Source organism: Saccopteryx leptura, chromosome X (genome assembly GCF_036850995.1).
Source record: "Saccopteryx leptura isolate mSacLep1 chromosome X, mSacLep1_pri_phased_curated, whole genome shotgun sequence".
NCBI lineage: Eukaryota > Metazoa > Chordata > Mammalia > Chiroptera > Emballonuridae > Saccopteryx > Saccopteryx leptura.
The window spans coordinates 35964562-35983247 of record NC_089516.1 but is presented as its reverse complement, the minus strand read 5'-3'; the positions used below and the strand labels follow the sequence as shown (position 1 = coordinate 35983247).

The 18686-nt window shown below is 45.3% G+C and overlaps 1 protein-coding gene across 1 annotated transcript in view; it reads left to right on the top strand.

The window, feature by feature from the left end:
- Positions 1-17900, top strand: part of MPP1 (MAGUK p55 scaffold protein 1) — a 54062-nt gene extending 36162 nt beyond the window's left edge. Inside the window, exons 2-12 of the mRNA XM_066356990.1 lie at positions 182-325; positions 611-689; positions 2175-2260; positions 4927-4995; positions 6573-6769; positions 9020-9126; positions 9622-9702; positions 11849-11929; positions 14407-14609; positions 15325-15399; positions 17241-17900. Of these exons, the coding sequence (XP_066213087.1) occupies positions 182-325; positions 611-689; positions 2175-2260; positions 4927-4995; positions 6573-6769; positions 9020-9126; positions 9622-9702; positions 11849-11929; positions 14407-14609; positions 15325-15399; positions 17241-17417 (1299 nt within the window). The 3' untranslated portion in view covers positions 17418-17900. The remainder of the gene's footprint in view (positions 1-181; positions 326-610; positions 690-2174; positions 2261-4926; positions 4996-6572; positions 6770-9019; positions 9127-9621; positions 9703-11848; positions 11930-14406; positions 14610-15324; positions 15400-17240) is intronic.
- The last annotated feature ends 786 nt before the right edge of the window (positions 17901-18686 follow it).

Sequence of the window (18686 nt, the reverse complement as noted above, 5' to 3'; positions counted from 1 at the left end):
TGTCTATTAAGGTTGGATAAATAAAGCTTACAAACAGCTTCACACAAATTTAAATGAGATCGGATGCCAAACTTAAAACTGTTGGTTTTCAGAAGCTTTGGGTTTTAGAATTGCAGTTACAGACTGGCGATGGGCCTTTGCTGTTTACTTCATACATTGTTTTGTTGTTTTGACCTGACAGGCCATGTCACACCCGTTGAATGCCATGACAGAGGACATTTATACCGATGTGTCTGCTACCCCAGGTAGCCCTGTCCAGGCTAAGGGACAGGAGGTCCGGAAGGTGCGACTCATACAGTTTGAGAAGGTCACAGAGGAGCCTATGGTAATCTTTTGTCTTGTGTTCACCCACTGCTTAATCTCAACCACATAAGTCACTGGCCACAAGCGGAAACTCAGAAGACCTAGTTAGGGAAGCATCCAGCTCTCATATTGTCTCTGTCTCCATCTCAGGCTCCACCTCAAAGCGGGCTTCATGCGCATTCTAGTTGAGGACCACCCCATGTATAGATGAAAAATATTTCTCCTGAGAAATTACCTTAAATTGTCTTCAAGATAACCTCAGAAAGAGCTTAAAATAAAGCATACTGTACTGTTGTCTTTATTTCAGGGGATCACTCTGAAGCTAAACGAAAAGCAGTCCTGTACAGTGGCGAGAATTCTTCATGGTGGCATGATTCATAGACAAGGTATTCTGTGGGGTTCCTAGTGTAAGTTTTGTTCACCTCAGTGGTGATAGACATGAAGCTTATATTCTTCAAAACTGTGTGCCAAGAGATTTTTTTGTGTGTGGCTTAATAACTAGCTCTTTAGAATAATTGTGTGATAAGATCTTTCTATGAATTGCCCAGTACCACCCTCTCTCCCTCGGAGCATTTCTTATACACCTATTTATATATACCAATATTTTTCCAGTTGTCAGTATTTGAGGAGTTACTATACCCATTGCATTAGAACTTGAGTAGAGTAGTGAAGAAAACAGACTATCAGTACCTCCTGGAGCTAACAGTTAAATTGAGAAAATAGACATTAAATATTAGCTCCTACCCCGTTAGCCTGTACCCTTTTATGTTTTGTTTTGTTTTGTATCGAGGGCGGCACAAACATTGGTTAGCAGTCTTCACGTAGAATCTAAGCACTGATTAACTTTACATTAGGTTGCATTTGGGGGGGGTTAGCTAAACAACAAAGACATTTTGAACTTGCATGTGAATGAGGAGGGCTGCGTTGTTTGCCTGGCATTGTTTACTCTTTTTAGTATGTGCAGCTGTTAATCTTATAACTGTAGCTCCTGCGACCTGTAGCTCCTCTAGTTCGGGGAACTTTGAGGATGAGGTGCTTTTATTCTGCTGTTGAAGTACTGGGGTCAGGGAGGATGAGACGGTCTCAAACTGTGAAGTGCAGACCTCAATACGTCCCTCAGGGAATTTTAAAAAAGCCAGTCAGTGTTGAATTGTGTAAAATCATGAGTATTTTCCACAACCTGTAACTGTATAATATACTCTATATCAGGGGTCCCCAAACTTTTACACAGGGGGACAGTTCACTGTCCCTCAGACTGTTAGAGGGCCGGACTATAAAAAAAACTGAACAAATCCCTATGCACACTGCACATATCTTATTTTAAAGTAAAAAAACAAAATGAGAACAAATACAATATTTAAAGAACAAGCAAATTTAAATCAACAAACTGACCAGTATTTCAATGTGGGGCGCCGCAGCCGCAGACCAGGTGTGCGTTATATGATGCACTTCCGGAGTGATGCTTGCATCTCACGTCTCCGGAAGTAGTACTGTACGTGAGCAACACCGCGCTTTGCTGCGTCCTATGCATCCGCATCCTGTGCTCCTCTCACTGATCACCAATGAAAGAGGTGCCCCTTCTGGAAGTGCGGCGGGGGCCAGATAAATGGCCACAGGGGGCCGCATGTGGCCCGCGGGCCGTAGTTTGGGGACCCCTGCTCTAGATCATGACTTCTTTTCTGTGGTATCTTGAGTTACACGAACAGCTTTTATTTGAACATTTATTCTTTAAAAAAATGTTTCTCAATTACAGTTTACATGCCTTATTATTTTGTACTAGTTTCGGGTGTACCGCGTAGTGGTTAGACAATGATATACTTTACAAAGTTGAACATTATTCTTTTGTGGATTGATTTTTCATTTCACGGTAGGCTCCCTTCACGTCGGGGATGAGATCCTAGAAATCAATGGCACAAACGTGACGAATCACTCAGTAGATCAGCTGCAGAAGGCAATGGTAGGTATCTGCTATGTCATTGTCTTTGTGAAGTGTGGGCCCACATTGCTGTCAGTGTACCTCATTTTTCCGTCCCAAGTATTTGTACCTCATTGAGGAGACTATTACCATTCTTACTCTTTATTCCATGCAAGAAATGGGAAATCTCTGCTCTCATTTAGTAAACTTCAAGAACAAGGCAAATAACTCAGAGCATCTGTCTAGAAAGAACAGTGGACTGGGTGTCAGGAGGCCTTGGTCTCTAATGGTGGCTCTGAATCCCTGCTCTGCATTTTTTAGCCCTGTGATTTTGAGCAAAAACTTCTCTTAAGTTGTCTATACAATGGAGATAGTAATGCCTGTTCTTGTGTCACAGATTTGTTATGAAGACTGAATGGGATATTATAATGAAGAATTAAGTGTGCTGTTTAGATTCAGTTGATGTTTTTGAGCACCTACTATGTGCCAGGCATTGTGCTTGGTGTTTGTGCTGGCTATCCTATTTGCCCCTCCAGATTCTTTACCATCTTCCTCCACCTGTACACACACACCAGAGATCGTTCCTGTAACCAGAACATTGAAAAGCCCATGGGGTGGTTGAGTGTAACTGGCTACCACCAGCAGGAACCACACCTCAGGCACTCAGGACTGAGATGGTAGGGTACCTGCCAGGGAATGAACCAGAGAAAAGCAGCTAAGGAAAAAAATGTGTCATTTCATTCACAATGTGGTTTTTTACTTGGGACAGAGATGAGGAGACTGAACCTTGGAGTGTCTTGAAACTTGCCCATGGTCACATGGCTTTTTAAGGATAGACCTGGGACGTGTTTTAATCAAAACTCCTTGTTTATACTTCTGCTTCTGACCAAGATATGGAACAGGGGCCATATTTTCCCTGTCTCTTGAAATGACCCAAGTCCTAAATGCCCATGGCCCTAATGAGAGAGCTTCAAAATACTTGAAGCAAAAACTGGTAGAACTGCAAAGAAAAATACAAATCCATGATTATAATTCAAAATTTCAATAGCTCTCTCTTAATTATTGACAGAACAAGTAGCCAGAAAATTAGTGAGGATACAGAATGGGCAAACAACACCTATAAAGCTACTTGACTTAACAGACATGTCCACAAGGTTCAATCCCGCAATAGCAGAATGCACATGGAACATTCTCCAGGATAGATCATAAAACAAGCCTCAACAGACTTAAAGGATTCAAGTCATTCAAAGTGTGTTGTCTACCCACGAAGAAATTAAATTAGAAATCAAAAACAGGAGGATATCTGGAAATCCCTAAATATTGCAAATTAAACAAAACACTTCTAAAATAACCTGCAGGCTACAGAAGAAAATATCTTGAACTGAATAAAAATGAAAATACTGTGTGTTAGAGTTTCTAGAATGCCACTTAAAGCAGCGTGGAGGTAGAAGTTTAGAGCACAAAATGCCTATATTAGGAAACAAGAAAGGTTTCAGTCAGTGGCCTCGGCTTCTGCCTTAAGAAACTAGAAAAAAGGGGCACATCAACAAAATAAAGGGTGAAAACCGGCCTGACCTGTGGTATCACAGTGGATAAAGCATTGACCTGGAATGCTGAGGTTGCTGGTTCGAAACCCTGGGCTTGCCCGGTCAAGGCACATATGAGAAGCACCTACTACAAGTTGATGCTTCTGCTTCCCCTACAGACACACACAGACACCTCTCTCTCTCTCTTTTCTCTAAAATCAATAAATAAAACCTTTTTTAAAAAGGTTAACAATTATCCTCTCAACAGATGCAGAAACAGCCTTTGACAAAATTTTACATCCTTTTATGATTAAAGATGCTTAACACAATACGTGTAGAAGGAACATATCTCAACATAATAAAGGCCACATATGACAAACCCGCAGCTTAATATTATACTCAATGCTGAAAAGCTGGAAGCTTTTCCTCTAATATCAGGAACAAGAGAGTGGAATTACTATGTTATGGAAAAGTAATTTGAAGATAGCTATTAAAATGTTCTTATCCTTTGATTCTGCATTTCCACGATGGTATTCTATACTATAGAAATCAAAATGCAAATATAAAGGGACATATGTTCAAGAATGTCTATTGCAGCAGATGGTAGTGAAAAAAGAAAAGTTGGCACCAGTCAAAATGTCCAAAATGGGGAGGATGGCCGAATAAAGTATCATACATACATGGCGTGGAATGCTGCATAGTAATTGAAAAGAATATGAGGTCTTCCTGCATGGACCTGGAAGCATGTCCATCAAGTACAGTAAGTTACAGAGCAATGTGCATAGTATAATTCCATTTTTTTAAAATACATACATATGAATATATGTGTGTGTGTAAATATTTGTAAATGTTCTTCTTGGTGTGGAGAAAGTCATTGATATATGTGTGCCAGGATTCAGTTTAGGTACTTATGGGAACTTCTGTGGTTGAGTGTGAGGAGGAGGAGAAATCATTAGCTTTTTCTTCGTTATCCCTTGTATGTCTTCGTGTTGTTATGCTGGTTTATGGGGCACATGACATTTACACTAAAGGAGGAATTGTGCTACAAAATTTCAAAGTGCACAGTAAAAATGGCCATTGGGAAATTAAACATGGGACTTGGGGGGGGGATGAATTTATGAAACCACAAATCATCCAAGTTAGTTATCCTTAAATTTTTATGTCTCCTTTATTTTTTAATAGAAAGAAACCAAAGGAATAATCTCATTAAAAGTAATTCCCAATCAGCAAAATCGTCTTCCTGCACTACAGGTAGGTAACGGCAGTTTCTCTGTTATGATGATGATGGAATTCAGGCCCAGTGTTGAGCTTTCATTGAAGTGATGTGATTTGAATTCTGTATATCTTACAAATGTAGCTGCCTGGTGCTCTCTGAACTAAACTAACATCCATTTTCATTACAAATAGACAGGCCTTCTTTCTGACCACTGGCAGGACTGGTTCTTTGCTGCCCCTATTTGTAATGAATGTGAAAAAAAGAGGTAATCTGCTTATTCTACAACTCCAAGAGGGAAATGGGCAAAGTGGATGAAAAGATCATTCACAGGAGGAAAAATATAAATGGCATTAAACATGTGGAAAAATATCCAATCTTACCATCAAAGAGAGAAATAGCTTGGACAGGGCCTTGACCAACGAACATGGAAGGAGTTTCAATTTTAAAAAAGCACAAAAATCTCTGAAGTCCCTATTGCAGATTACTGTAATAACAGGTTCAGGGTCTTTAATAAATATATTAGTGTTCATATTTTCAATTTCTTGTTGTGTCACTTTTGGTAAATTGTGTTTTTCAAGCTATTTGTCAAATGTATCTGTGTGAAATTGTTCAGAAAATCTTACCTTTTAAACATCTCTGTGATGTCTACTGATCTCTACTGGGAAATTGTATCTTCTCTATTTTCTTAATTGACCTTGCTAGGGTTTTTTGTTTGTTTTGTGTTGTGGTTGTTTTTTTACAGAGACAGAGAGTCAGAGAGAGGGATATATAGGGACAAACAGACAGGAATGGAGAGAGGTGAAAACATTAATCATTAGTTTTTCGTTGCAACACCTTAGTTGTTCACTGATTGCTTCTCATATGTGCCTTGACCGTGGGCCTTCAGCAGACCGAGTGACCCCTTGCTCGAGCCAGTGACCTTGGGTACAAGCTGGTGAGCTTTGCTCAAACCAGATGAGCCCGCGCTCAAGCTGGCGACCTCGGAGTCTTGAACCTGGGTCCTCTGCATCCCAGTCCGATGCCCTATCCACTGTGCCACCGCCTGGTCAGGCTTGCTAGGGGTTCTTAATTTCATGAATAAATAAATAAAAAAAATTTAAATGTCAAGTGCACTAGGCATTGTTTTTGTTGAGTGATATTCTCATTTAATGTTACATAAAGCAGCATTTTGCAAGAACATTATTCTACAAATTGACTTTGTAGGTGCATGGGCATATATATATTCAGTAGATGACCGTAATTTAACTAAGCTTCCCCTTCTTGGAATTAGGTTGTTTCCAGCAGTTTATTCTTTAAAATAGTTCTGTGGTGAACATACTTATTCATACATTGTAACAGACAACTTTTGCATAGAAGTAGATTGTGGGTCAAAGTGGGCACATGTTGACCCAGACAGATATTTTATACCTTCTTGTTGGAGGGCTCAGGTCCGACCCCTCCTCAGACACAACAGTAACCAGTTCCAATCACTTCAGCTCCCCCTCCATTCTTGCCTCTGTTGTTCGTTCAGTCCTAACCCTACTTGCTTACAGCAGAACTTCCTATTTATAAGTGCTGATGCTGGTGTCTCTCTCGAAGTGGCCACTGCAGTTCCTCTTGCTTTCTTTTTCAGATGTTCATGAGAGCGCAGTTTGACTATGATCCCAAAAAGGACAATCTGATTCCTTGCAAGGAGGCGGGACTGAAGTTTGTTACTGGGGACATTATCCAGATCATCAACAAGGATGACAGTAACTGGTGGCAAGGGCGGGTGGAAGGTTCCTCCGCCGAGTCAGCAGGATTGATCCCCTCTCCTGAGCTGCAGGAATGGTGAGCCACTTTTATACACATGGAATTTGCAGATGGAATGGACCCATGCCTGCCACAAATAATGGGTGTTTTTTGTTTGTTTGTTTGTTTGTTTCTGAAGCTGGAAACGGGGAGAGACAGTCAGACAGACTCCCGCATGCGCCCGACCGGGATCCACCCGGCACGCCCACCAGGGGCGATGCTCTGCCCCTCCGGGGCGTCTCTACCTCAACCAGAGCCACTCTAGTGCCTGGGGCAGAGGCCAAGGAGCCACCCCCAGCGCCCAGGCCATCTTTGCTCCAATGGAGCCTTGTCTGCGGGAGGGGAAGAGAGAGACAGAGAGGAAGGAGGGGGGGAGGGGTGGAGAAGCAGATGGGCGCTTCTCCTATGTGCCCTGGCCGGGAATTGAACCCGGGTCCCCCGCACGCCAGGCCGACGCTCTACCGCTGAGCCAACCGGCCAGGGCAAATAATGGTTTAGCTTCAGAAATCTGTCATCTTGGGTGTAGGTTCTGTTGCTCAACCAAGCCAACCTCCTAGCTTTCCTGGCATTATGGGTAAGGGCCAGGGGCAACATGAGTTGACAAGCTTAACTGGCAGGCCTTTACAGGAGAAGGAGCCCGAGTAGCTCTCCGTTTGTCTGTGGGCCTGTTTCCCAAATGCTTCCTGTGGTTTCAAAGGAAGTGGAAGCCCTGGGGCTGGAGCCCTCCTTGGTCTCCTGCCTCCCCGCCTGTATTGGTTATGTCTACTTTCAGATTTCCCCACTTACTCCTCAACCCTTACTCAGCCTTTCTAGAAGATGTCTTCTGGATCCTGCATAAAGTCAAATTTTAAATATGTGTCCTTTATGCAAATTCCCCATAGAAAATGAGGTGAGAATCAACATTTATCCTATATACTTACCTGGTTGATCCAGTACTAGTTATTACAAAAAACACGCTTTTCCCACTGCACCGCAGTGCCACCTTTATCATAAATGAAGTGACAGAGGCAGGTGCCAATCCTACGGCCCTCTGTCAGCTGCCATCCAGACTAACGCAGGGATGGCTGCCCGGGGTTCACCCACATCCCTCACCTCTCTGGAGAGTTGTTATATGGGTACTCAAATACCTGGCAATGGAAGTGTGTCCGGGATAAAGCGAAGCCACAGCACATCCTCCCATCAGTACAGCCTGGCCATTCCAGCTGGGCTCTTTCCACCTCTCTCTCTGCAGACCCCTCGGCTCTGGGCAGCCCAAATCCAAATGCAGTACCAAGGATACAGTGAACACATTGGTTCACATGAGTCTTGCCTCACTTCCAGCATACTAGTCTAAACCCTATTCACCACAAACTCAGAGCCTTCTAAACATGAGAAAGGCTGAGGAATGAGGGAGAAGGAGGGATAGAGAGAGAACTACAGGGAGGTTGAGGGGGTGCTGGCAGAGACACACAGAGAGGCTTAGAAACAGCAGTGAGATGAGAGCTTGAAGATGAGAGAGCGAAGGTTATAAGAGAGGAGAGAGAGAGATGGGGAGTAAAGGGAGGGAGAAGGACACAGTCACTAAAAGAAAGGCTGAGCCCTGGCCGGTTGGCTCAGTGGTAGAGCGTCGGCCTGGTGTGCGGGGGACCCGGGTTCAATTCCTGGCCAGGGCACATAGGAGAAGCGCCCATTTGCTTCTCCACCCCCCCTCCCCTCCTTCCTCTCTGTCTCTCTCTTCCCCTCCCGCAGCCAAGGCTCCATTGGAGCAAAGATGGCCCGGGCGCTGGGGATGGCTCCTTGGCCTCTGCCCCAGGCGCTAGAGTGGCTCTGGTCGCAGCAGAGCGACGCCCCGGAGGGGCAGAGCATCGCCCCCTGGTGGGCAGAGCGTCGCCCCTGGTGGGCGTGCCGGGTGGATCCCGGTTGGGCGCATGCGGGAGTCTGTCTGACTGTCTCTCCCCGTTTCCAGCTTCAGAAAAATACAAAAAAAAAAAAAAAAAAAAGAAAGGCTGAGAGCCTGGGGGGGCGTCTCAGAGAGAGACACACGAAGTGAGGAGCTGAGAGAGAGGATGAGAGTGAAGGGGGCAGTGTTAGAGACACGCAGAGAATGAGTGGCTGGCAGAGGACATGAGAGAGAGAGGGACAGGGGTCCAGGACAACATGAAGTTTTTTGGCAAGTACAAAGGGAAGGAGGTGTATCAGTCTGGAGGTTTTGTGTAGAAGGAATCACTGAGCTTTCACAGCACAGGCAAATGACCCTGAGGCATTTACATTGAGAGTCTGCTGACCTCCTTGGCTGTCTTTTCCTACTAGGCGAGTGGCAAGTGTGGCTCAGTCTGCTCCAAGCGAGGCCCCGAGCTGCAGTCCTTTCGGGAAGAAGAAGAAGTACAAAGACAAGTACCTGGCCAAGCACAGCTCAAGTAAGCTTCCTTGAGCTGACAGGGCCTCCTCTCTGCGGGCTCCTGGCAAAGGGGAGATGGTGTGGTGCTCAGGGGAACATAAGTTATGCAAAAAGCATGCCATTGCTTCTAGTTTTCTTTTATTACACTCATCTTCCCGAGCTTGCTTCAGTCAGTGAGACAATGCCAGTGTATACATAAAGAAAGGCTAGTGGTCTATTCATACCTACTCATCATCCTCACCCCCTGTCATTACTCTCAGTATGACCAGCTGGAAGGTCTGAATAACCCCAGAGAATAGCATGTTGTCCTGAGAACTGATTCTGGCTTTGTTTTTTTACCTACCATGGTTGGAAATATACTAAAATTATAAATGGGCTGTCAAGCACTTATTAAATGCCTCCATCCCACTGTGGATAAAGACAGGAGAAGGAGAGAATCGCAGAAACTGAAATCACCTGGCATGTTTTCCCCTCAGTTCTAAAATGAATCTTGCTTGGTTCTCTTTGTCTCTAGTTTTTGACCAACTGGATGTTGTTTCCTACGAGGAAGTTGTTCGGCTCCCTGCATTCAAAAGGAAGACCCTGGTGCTGATCGGTATCTTCTCACTGCTCCCCACCTTGCTTGGCTAGTTAGAGTGCATTTCTGTCCTTATTTTCCTGCCTGTAGTGTGTAACCATTCTTCCAAAACAACCAGAAAAAAAGGCAGGAAAAAAAGAAGTAAGGTCTCTTGGGTTCTCCATATAGAACAAATAAAAAAAAAAATGTTCTGAGTTCTTACATCATTTAGGTTCATCTTACAAGTGCAACTAAACCTTACAAGTTTTTCAGCAACTAATTCTTTTAGGTTTGGTGCCGGCCAGTCCTAAACTGGGTTTTCCCCTTTGTTCATCTGGCTGGCTGTAGGGGTGTTCCAGTCCTATGAGGCCTATGTGTGGTTTTTGTTTTGTTTTGTTTTCTGTTTTGTTTTTAAGTACATGTTAGCCCTGGCTGGATGGTTTGGTTGGTTAGAGCATCATCCTGATACGCAGAGGTTGCAGATTTGATTCCTGGTCAAGACACATACAGGAACAGATATGTGTCTCTTTCTCCTCTCTCTCTCTCTCATTCTCTCTGTCGCCCTTTCTGTTCCCACTCTCCCCCTCTTCCCTCTTCCTCTCTCTCTCTCTCACCCTCTCTAAAAAAAAAAAAAAAGGACAAGTGTTAAGAGTGCTTTGTTAGCAACATATCTGAGATCTTTAGTCACCCACATGAGCCCTGGCCTTGAAATGAAATGATTCCTTGCCCCAGACCCAGGTGTGCAGGCCTGACTGTGGCGGCTGGCTCACCCCCCTGCCTTTAGAATGAAAACATTAGTAAGTTAGAAGATCTGTATTAGGGTTCCAGTGAAATTTCCACTGAAAACACCAGCTTAAATTCAACACTATTCATTTTGGAGAGCTCATTAAAGAAAATATCCTTAGAAAATAGAAAACCCCATGAGTTAGCTGGCTCCTCTGTGGAAGTAACCAGTGGTGGGATTTCAATAATTTAACAACTGGTTCTCTGCCCCAATGACCGTTTTAAGTATAAAAAAATGATATACTGAAAGGTACTTTATTATTTCATGCATTTAATACTTAAATAGGAACAATAAGAGGTACAGAAAACTAGATTATAAGAAAGAGTTTTAAAATATCAATGAAAAAATATTAAATAATACCTGACATAAAACAATACAAGTTGTCACCCCCTGGTTATTTGGCACGTTTTCTCTTTACATTATGTTCGTTTACTGAAGAAATGCAAGGGAATTAAAATGTAGTTTTTCATCAAAGGTATAATGAGTTTTTTTGTTTGTTTTTTGTTTGTGACAGAGAGAGACCGAGAGAGGGACAGATAAGGACAAGTAGACAGGAAGGGAGAGAGATGAGAAGTATCAATTCTGCGTTGCAGTACCTTAGTTGTTCATTGATTGATTTCTCATATGTGCCTTGACCGGGGGCTACAACAGACCGAGTAACCCCTTGCTCGAGCCAGCGACTTTGGGTCCAAGCTGGTGAGCTTTGCTCAAACCAGATGAGCCCGCGCTCAACCTGGCAACCTCGGGGTCTCGAACCTGGATCCTCCTCATCCCAGACTGACGCTCTATCCTCTGCGCCACCGCCTGGTCAGGCAAAGGTATAATGAGTTTTATGAAGTGAATAAATAAATATTACAAGCATAGTTCCATCAATTTTTTTTCACCTGTGGATAGAATGAACATTACTGTGGGCACTTAGAATACGCTGTTGTGCAGATGAACGTTGTAAGGAATGTAAATTTGTGATTTCCACACCGAGCAGCTGCCCAGGTGCCCACCTTAGAGAGAACCCTGATTACAAGTGCCATTTTAACAACCGGTTCTCCAAACTCAACAAAACATTAGGTACCAGTTCTACCGAACCGGTGTGAACCAGCTGAATCCCACCACTGGAAGTAAGTTATTATGTTCTGAGTCCTAACCCTTAGCCCTTAGAAAACCCTCTTTCCCAACTGGGGCATCAGGGCCTGAAGCTGCAAGTCCCTCTGCGCTTACAGGAACGCTTGCACCTGACCCCAGCCCAGAAGCTGTGCCAGCTCACTTTCGCCTGTTGGCGATTTCAGGCTCTGAGAGATGAAAACCCACATCCTCCTCCTCCTATTCTTCCTGTCTCTGGTGAAAGAAATGGAAGCCTTCATTAAAATCACAGCAACCTGGATTCTCTCCTCTCTCCCTCTGCAGGAGCCAGTGGGGTGGGTCGCAGCCACATTAAGAATGCCCTGCTCAGCCAGGACCCGGAGAAGTTTGAGTACCCTGCCCCATGTAAGTAGCTCCGGGTGTCTCTTAGGGCAAGTGAGAGCACTGCTCTCCATCTGAGATATGGTTGTGGTCCTTTTTTTGGGTATTTTTTTTTTGTATTTTTTCTGAAGCTGGAAACGGGGACAGACAGTCAGACAGACTCCCGCATGCGCCCGACCGGGATCCACCCGGCACGCCCACCAGGGGCGACGCTCTGCCCACCAGGGGGCGACGCTCTGCCCCTCCAGGGCGTCGCTCTGCCATGACCAGAGCCACTCTAGCGCCTGGGGCAGAGGCCAAGGAGCCATCCCCAGCGCCCGGGCCATCTTTGCTCCAATGGAGCCTTGGCTGAGGGAGGGGAAGAGAGAGACAGAGAGGAAGGAGGGGGGGTGGAGAAGCAAATGGGCGCTTCTCCTATGTGCCCTGGCCGGGAATCGAACCCGGGTCCCCCGTGCGCCAGGCCGACGCTCTACCGCTGAGCCAACCGGCCAGGGCTTTTTGGTGATTTATTTCATTTTAAATGTTGGATTTTTTATACAAAACATAATTTAGAAAAGATACAAATTTGTACCTATAATCGCTCCAACTAACAACGTCAGTATTTTGTTCTCTTCTGTGCTGTTCATGTACTTAACAGAAGTGGTAGTAAACATTTTTATCCTGCTTTTAAAAATGAAGTGAGTAAGCCTGACCTGTGGTGGCGCAGTGGATAAAGCGTCGACCTGGAACGCTGAGGTCGCCGGTTCAAAACCCTGGGCTTGCCTGGTCAAGGCACATGTGGAAATGGATGCATCCTGCTCCTCCCTTCTTTTCTCTCTCTCTCTTCCTATCTCTCTCTCAAAATGAATAAATTTAAAAATTTTAAATATTAAAAAAAACTGAAGCAAGTAATATGTTACTAAAACTTACATACTTTTCCTCTTTGTTAACATTATAAACATATACTCATGTGCCTTAGTCACTCTGAGAACTTCCTTCTAGTCCACTGAGTGGCTATACTGTAATTTCCTTACCCCACTTTTGTCTGATGTTTGGACTACCCCTAATTCTCATGAAGTGTCTTCTGGATCAAAGCAGTGCTCAGGAGAGGCACAGTCTCTGCAGCAGCACCGGCTGGGGGAAGAGTCCGGCCAGCGGTCAGGTGGGGAATTAAATACTTTCCATTGCCAGAAGTGAACCTGCATAGTATGGTTGTGTATATTCCCAGAAAGGGATTCTGCTTATCAAAGTAGAAAACCAGACTCTAACCCTGATATTAGTATTTTTTATTCCTTGCTTCCCCGTGTTGCCTTTAGGGACATTGTGACACACTGGGGGCAGAAAGCAAATGGCCCTGGGTTGAGGAATAAGTGGGAAAGTCTGGAAATAGAAATAACCAATATAGGCTCATCATTTAATAAGTTTGGATGAGACCTGACCTGTGGTGGCGCAGTGGATAAAGCGTCGACCTGGAAATGCTGAGGTCGCCGGTTCGAAACCCTGGGCTTGCCTGGTCAAGGCACATATGGGAGTTGATGCTTCCTGCTCCTCCCCCCTTCTCTCTCTCTCTCTCCTTTCTAAAATGAATAAAAAAAAAAGAATAAGTTTGGATGAGAAGGGAGTTAGAGAAAGAGAATGATAGGTTAAAATAACTTCAGATCAAAGAAGAGTTGTCGTAAAATGGAAAAGAGCCTGACTGGGCAGTGGAGCAGTGGATAAAGGCATCAGCTTGGAGCGCTGAGGTCCCAGGTTCAAAACGTGGAAGTCGCCAGCTTGAGGCCAAAGGTCACTGGCTTGGCTGGAGCCCCCCAGTCAAGGCACATAAGAGAAAGCAATCAATGAACAACTAAGGTGCCGCAACTATGAGTTGATGCTTCTCATCTCTGCCTTCCTGTCTGTCTGTCCCTGTTCATCCCTCTCGCCCTCTCTCTTAAAAAAGTAAAACATGACAGAGATGCATGTGTGCTTATGAACTGAAGATGATAATCAAGATGGAAAGCAGGAGAAGTATGTTTCATGCTACAATGTCTGGAGTGTCTTTACTTAGAGGACAATTTATATGAGTAATAGTAAGCGTTGTGACTTAAGAACATTCCGACACTTAACAATATGAATCTAAATGAAACCAAAGTACTCTTCAAGTTAGAAAAGAAAGCTTTAAATATACTTCCAAGAAATCCTGACCATAACCTATAGATCTGTTTGAAAAATATCTGTAGCTATCATTTCTCCATTTTTGAGTTTCAGTATTCTTGGAGTTGGTGGTTTGAGATACAACTTCATGTTAGGGAAAATGATGATAGGAATTTTTATGTTGGGCTTTGCCTCTTGAAGGTTGAATGTGTTCTGGGTAAACGGAGGGTTTCCTGATTTGCATAATCTATTGTCAGACCTTAAGGATCCTGTGGGCAGAAACCCTCTATTAAGCTCCCTGCACCAAAGGCAGCAAGAGCTTCAGTACAGATGCCGTGGTCCATGGCGAGGTCCCCGAGTTGGTCAGGGCTTTGGGTTCTTGTGCACAGATACAACACGGCTGCCCAAGAAGAGTGAGGAAGATGGAAAGGAGTACCACTTCATCTCCACGGAGGAGATGACGAAGAGCATCTCTGACAATGAGTTCTTGGAGTTTGGCAGCTACCAGGGCAACATGTTTGGCACCAAGTTTCATACAGTGCACCAGATTCATAAGCAGGACAAGATTGCCATCCTTGACATCGAGCCCCAGGTAGGTAGACATAGAAAGGCAGGAGTGGATGGGGAGGAGGTGCGGAGAGCAAAGCTCACGGGAATCTTTTGGGAGTTCAGATTTGCTTCGTGTGTGTGTGTGTGTGTGTGTGTGTGTGTGTGTGTGTGTGTGTGTGTAGTTCAGATTTGCTTCGTGTGTGTGTGTGTGTGTGTGTGTGTGGAGTTCAGATTTGCTTCGTGTGTGTGTGTGTGTGTGTGTGTGTGTGAATCAGCATGAGCCCCGACCGGGATCCACCCAAAAACCCCTGTCTGGGGCCAATGTTCTGCCTATCTAGGGCCTCTTGCAACCGAGCTTCCACTTGAGGTGGAAGCTCCATGGAGCCATCCTCAGTGCCTGGAGTTGACATGCTGGAATCAATTGAGCCATGGTTGTGGGATGGGGAGAGAGAGAGAGAGAGAGAGAGAGAGAGGAGGGGGAGGGGGAGAGATAGGGGGAGGGAGGAGAAGTACATAGTGCCTCTCCTGTGTGCCCTGACTGGGAATCAAACCCAGGACTTCCACACAACGGGTCGACACTCGACCGCTGAGCCAACCGGCCAGGTCCATGCTTCATATACTTTCAGTGGGGTCATCTGGAAGAAGAAATGATGGAAATAGTATTGGGCTCAGTGAAGCCCAAAGATGCTTACTAGAAGGAATGCATCATGACAGCTATTTTTTTTAATCTTTTCTTCCTTCCCCTTCCTCTTTTCTAGACTCTAAAGATTGTTCGGACAGCAGAACTTTCACCTTTCATTGTGTTTATCGCACCTACTGACCAGGGCACCCAGGTGAGGAGGGGATTATGCAGGGTGGGTAGGGGCTCACTCTCTAGGCCTGTCCAGGCTGGGACATCAGTCTAGATCATTGGCCAAAGTACTGGCTGGAGCTCAGCTTCAGCTTGTGACCAGATCTCCCACGAGTCTACTGACTACTGCTGTCCTTCCTGCGAGGCCAAGAAGCCAAAGGGCATCTGCACATTTGATTCACTTAGCAGATATTAAGCCACTGGTTATGCCAGCAGTCATGCTAGGTAATGGGGACATGGTCATTGTTCCAGGAGTGCCCAAGGTCCAGTGGCAGAAGTGGACAGTTAGGTAAATCTTGACACTCTGGTGCCACATGGGTTCAACTGGAGCAAGCAGAGGGGGACTGTGAAGGAGACTGAACCCACCCTTTGGTGTGGGGTGGCTGTGGGGAGCATGGGGGAGAGGAAGGAGGCCAGTAATTATTAAAAAGCCTCCCCTGCATCCTACTCCTCAACTTCTGCTCGCTCCATACCCACTGGACACTCTTTGCTGCACCCTTTTTCACCGAACACTGGAGATCTTTCCATATCAGTATGTAGAGACCTTCTTCAGTCTTACTTAGTAGCTGCATGGCCTCTCATTGTGTGTATGTAGCGTAATTATTTTGCTTCACTGTTCCCTTCTTTATGGCTTTATGGATTGTTTTCAACTTGGAATATTAGCTTGACCAGGTGCTGGCACAGTGAATAAAGCATCAGCCTGGCAACCCTGAGGACCCAGGTTTGAAACCCTGAGTCATCAGCTTGAGCGTGTGCTCATCAGGCTTTATTTTAGCACAGGGACACTGGCTTGAGTGTGGGATCATAGACATGACCCCATGGTCGCTGGCTTGAGCCCAAAGGTCACTGGCATGAGCAAGGGGTCATTGGCTTGGCTGGAGTCCCCCGGTCAAGACACATATGAGGAAGCAATCAATGAATAACTAAGGTGCCGCAACTATGAGTTGATGCTTCTCATCTCTCTCCCTTCCTCTCGCGCGCGCACACACACAAAAATAGACTATTATAAATACTATACTATGGCAATGAAGCACATAAGGCATTTCACATGTGTGCAGATATATCTGTAGGAAAAATTCCAGACAGGATTGTTAGGTCCAAGTATGCATACTTGAGTTGGGAATTCAGATAGAGATTATGACCTGGGACAGAGCTTGCTTCCTGTGCCAGGATCGTGTTTTCCAAACTTTCAGTTTTGGCCAATCTAATAGAGGGAAAAATGGAATCTCTTTTCTCTTGTACTATTAGCAGTTGAGTATCTTATCAGACTCTTAAGGGCAATTGTATTGCCTTTTCTGTCAACACCTGCTCATGTCCTTAGCTTATTGTTCTGTTGGCTTATTGGCCATTTTCTGAGTTCTTATGTATTAGGGTAATTAGCCCTTTGTGATATCAGTTGCAATTTTTTTTTTTCTAATTTGGCATGTCTTTTGATGTTGATTGCTACAGAAAGTTTTACTTCTATGGAGTTAAATTATCAGTCTTTTCATGGCCACTTAGTTTTGGGTCCTGGTAGAAGCCTGGGGTTATAAATCACACTTAATCTTGTCCTGGGATTGTAGCTCTGGTGGTTGCTGAAATGACTGCCCATGTTCAAAGGCAAGAACTGAGATAAATATTGATCTTCTAGAGAGCTGATTAGTTTGAGAATTAGAGGTCCTCTGAGAACTGTTCTTGCATCTCTGTGCCCTTCTCTGTTAACATTTGCAAGCTAGTTCTTCAGGGTCTAGTCACACCAGTCAACACCTGCTAAAGAGCTGCCCCTAGTCTCAGGCTGGGCACGCTGCAGCCTGCTTCATCGATGGCTTTCTCTCTTCTCTGCAGACGGAAGCCCTGCAACAGCTGCAGAAGGATTCAGAGGCCATCCGCAGCCAGTATGCTCACTACTTTGACATCTCATTGGTCAATAATGGCGTTGATGAGACCCTTAAGAAATTGCAAGAAGCCTTTGACCAGGCATGCAGCTCTCCACAGTGGGTGCCTGTCTCCTGGGTTTACTAAGCTTGCAGAATGGGGGGGGACTACTCTGTGCCCTCTCCAGTATTTGGAACTTCATTCCCCTTGCTTTAAGATAAACGGGGTCACTGCAGCTCGTTTTGTCAGCTTCCAGCTCTATGCAACCAAATAGGCCAGTGGGTGTCAGTCTTGTTCAAGCTCGTGAAGGGCTGGGCTCTGGTATTCCTGATACGTGGGGCCCCATTGATCTGGGTTTCAAGCGTATCTCTGGAAATTGGGCCAGAAGCACTATCCAAATGCAAATGCTTATCAGAGGTGGCGCATATGGAAAGGAAAAGCTCTGGACCCTGTCCCTCTAAAGCCTGCACTCCTTCACCTTTAATCACACTGGGCATTTCATTTGTCATGACTTGAAGAAAGCATTTTTTAACTGCAACTTTATAAAATGCCAGAATGAATAGCTGTATAATAGAATGTCTGCTCTAAGCAAACCCTCAAAAGCAATAAAAATGTTACTGTGTTAAAAAATGCCCATGACCTTGTAACTCTAGGTTTCCACCTGCACTGGAAGCCTCTGGGAAGGGAAATGTCACTGGCTTAACTTAAGCTTCTGGAGGATGGCATCAACACCAGATGCCTCCCTCAAGCCTTTAGCAATCTTAGTCAGAATAACCCAACCTCACGGAGGTGGGGTGTCCATGTGCTGCTGGGCAGGGCACAATCTGGTGTATTAAGACCAGCATGTTACGTGTACACATGTAACATTATGTGTACACATGGAACATATGAAAAAGGGTGTAAGACTGTCCAGTTCTTACTCCACGGGGAGATAAGCAAACACCTTTGCTTCCATTTGCACTGGCTTTGGCCATGACATGCCTACCCAATCTTCCCTTTTTTCCTTTTAGCTTTATTTACATGGTTCTTAAAGCACCCACGTGACTGGCTGCCCAATTTAAACTCTCAAGAATTAAAATGAGGCCCTGGCCGGTTGGCTCAGCGGTAGAGCGTCGGCCTGGCGCGCGGGGGACCCGGGTTCGATTCCCGGCCAGGGCACATAGGAGAAGCGCCCATTTGCTTCTCCACCCCCCCCCCCCCTTCCTCTCTGTCTCTCTTCCCCTCCCGCAGCGGAGGCTCCATTGGAGCAAAGATGGCCCGGGCGCTGGGGATGGCTCCTTGGCCTCTGCCCCAGGCGCTAGAGTGGCTCTGGTCGCAGCAGAGCGACGCCCCGGAGGGGCAGAGCATCGCCCCCTGGTGGGCGTGCTGGGTGGATCCCAGTCAGGCGTATGCGGGAGTCTGTCTCTCCCTGTTTCC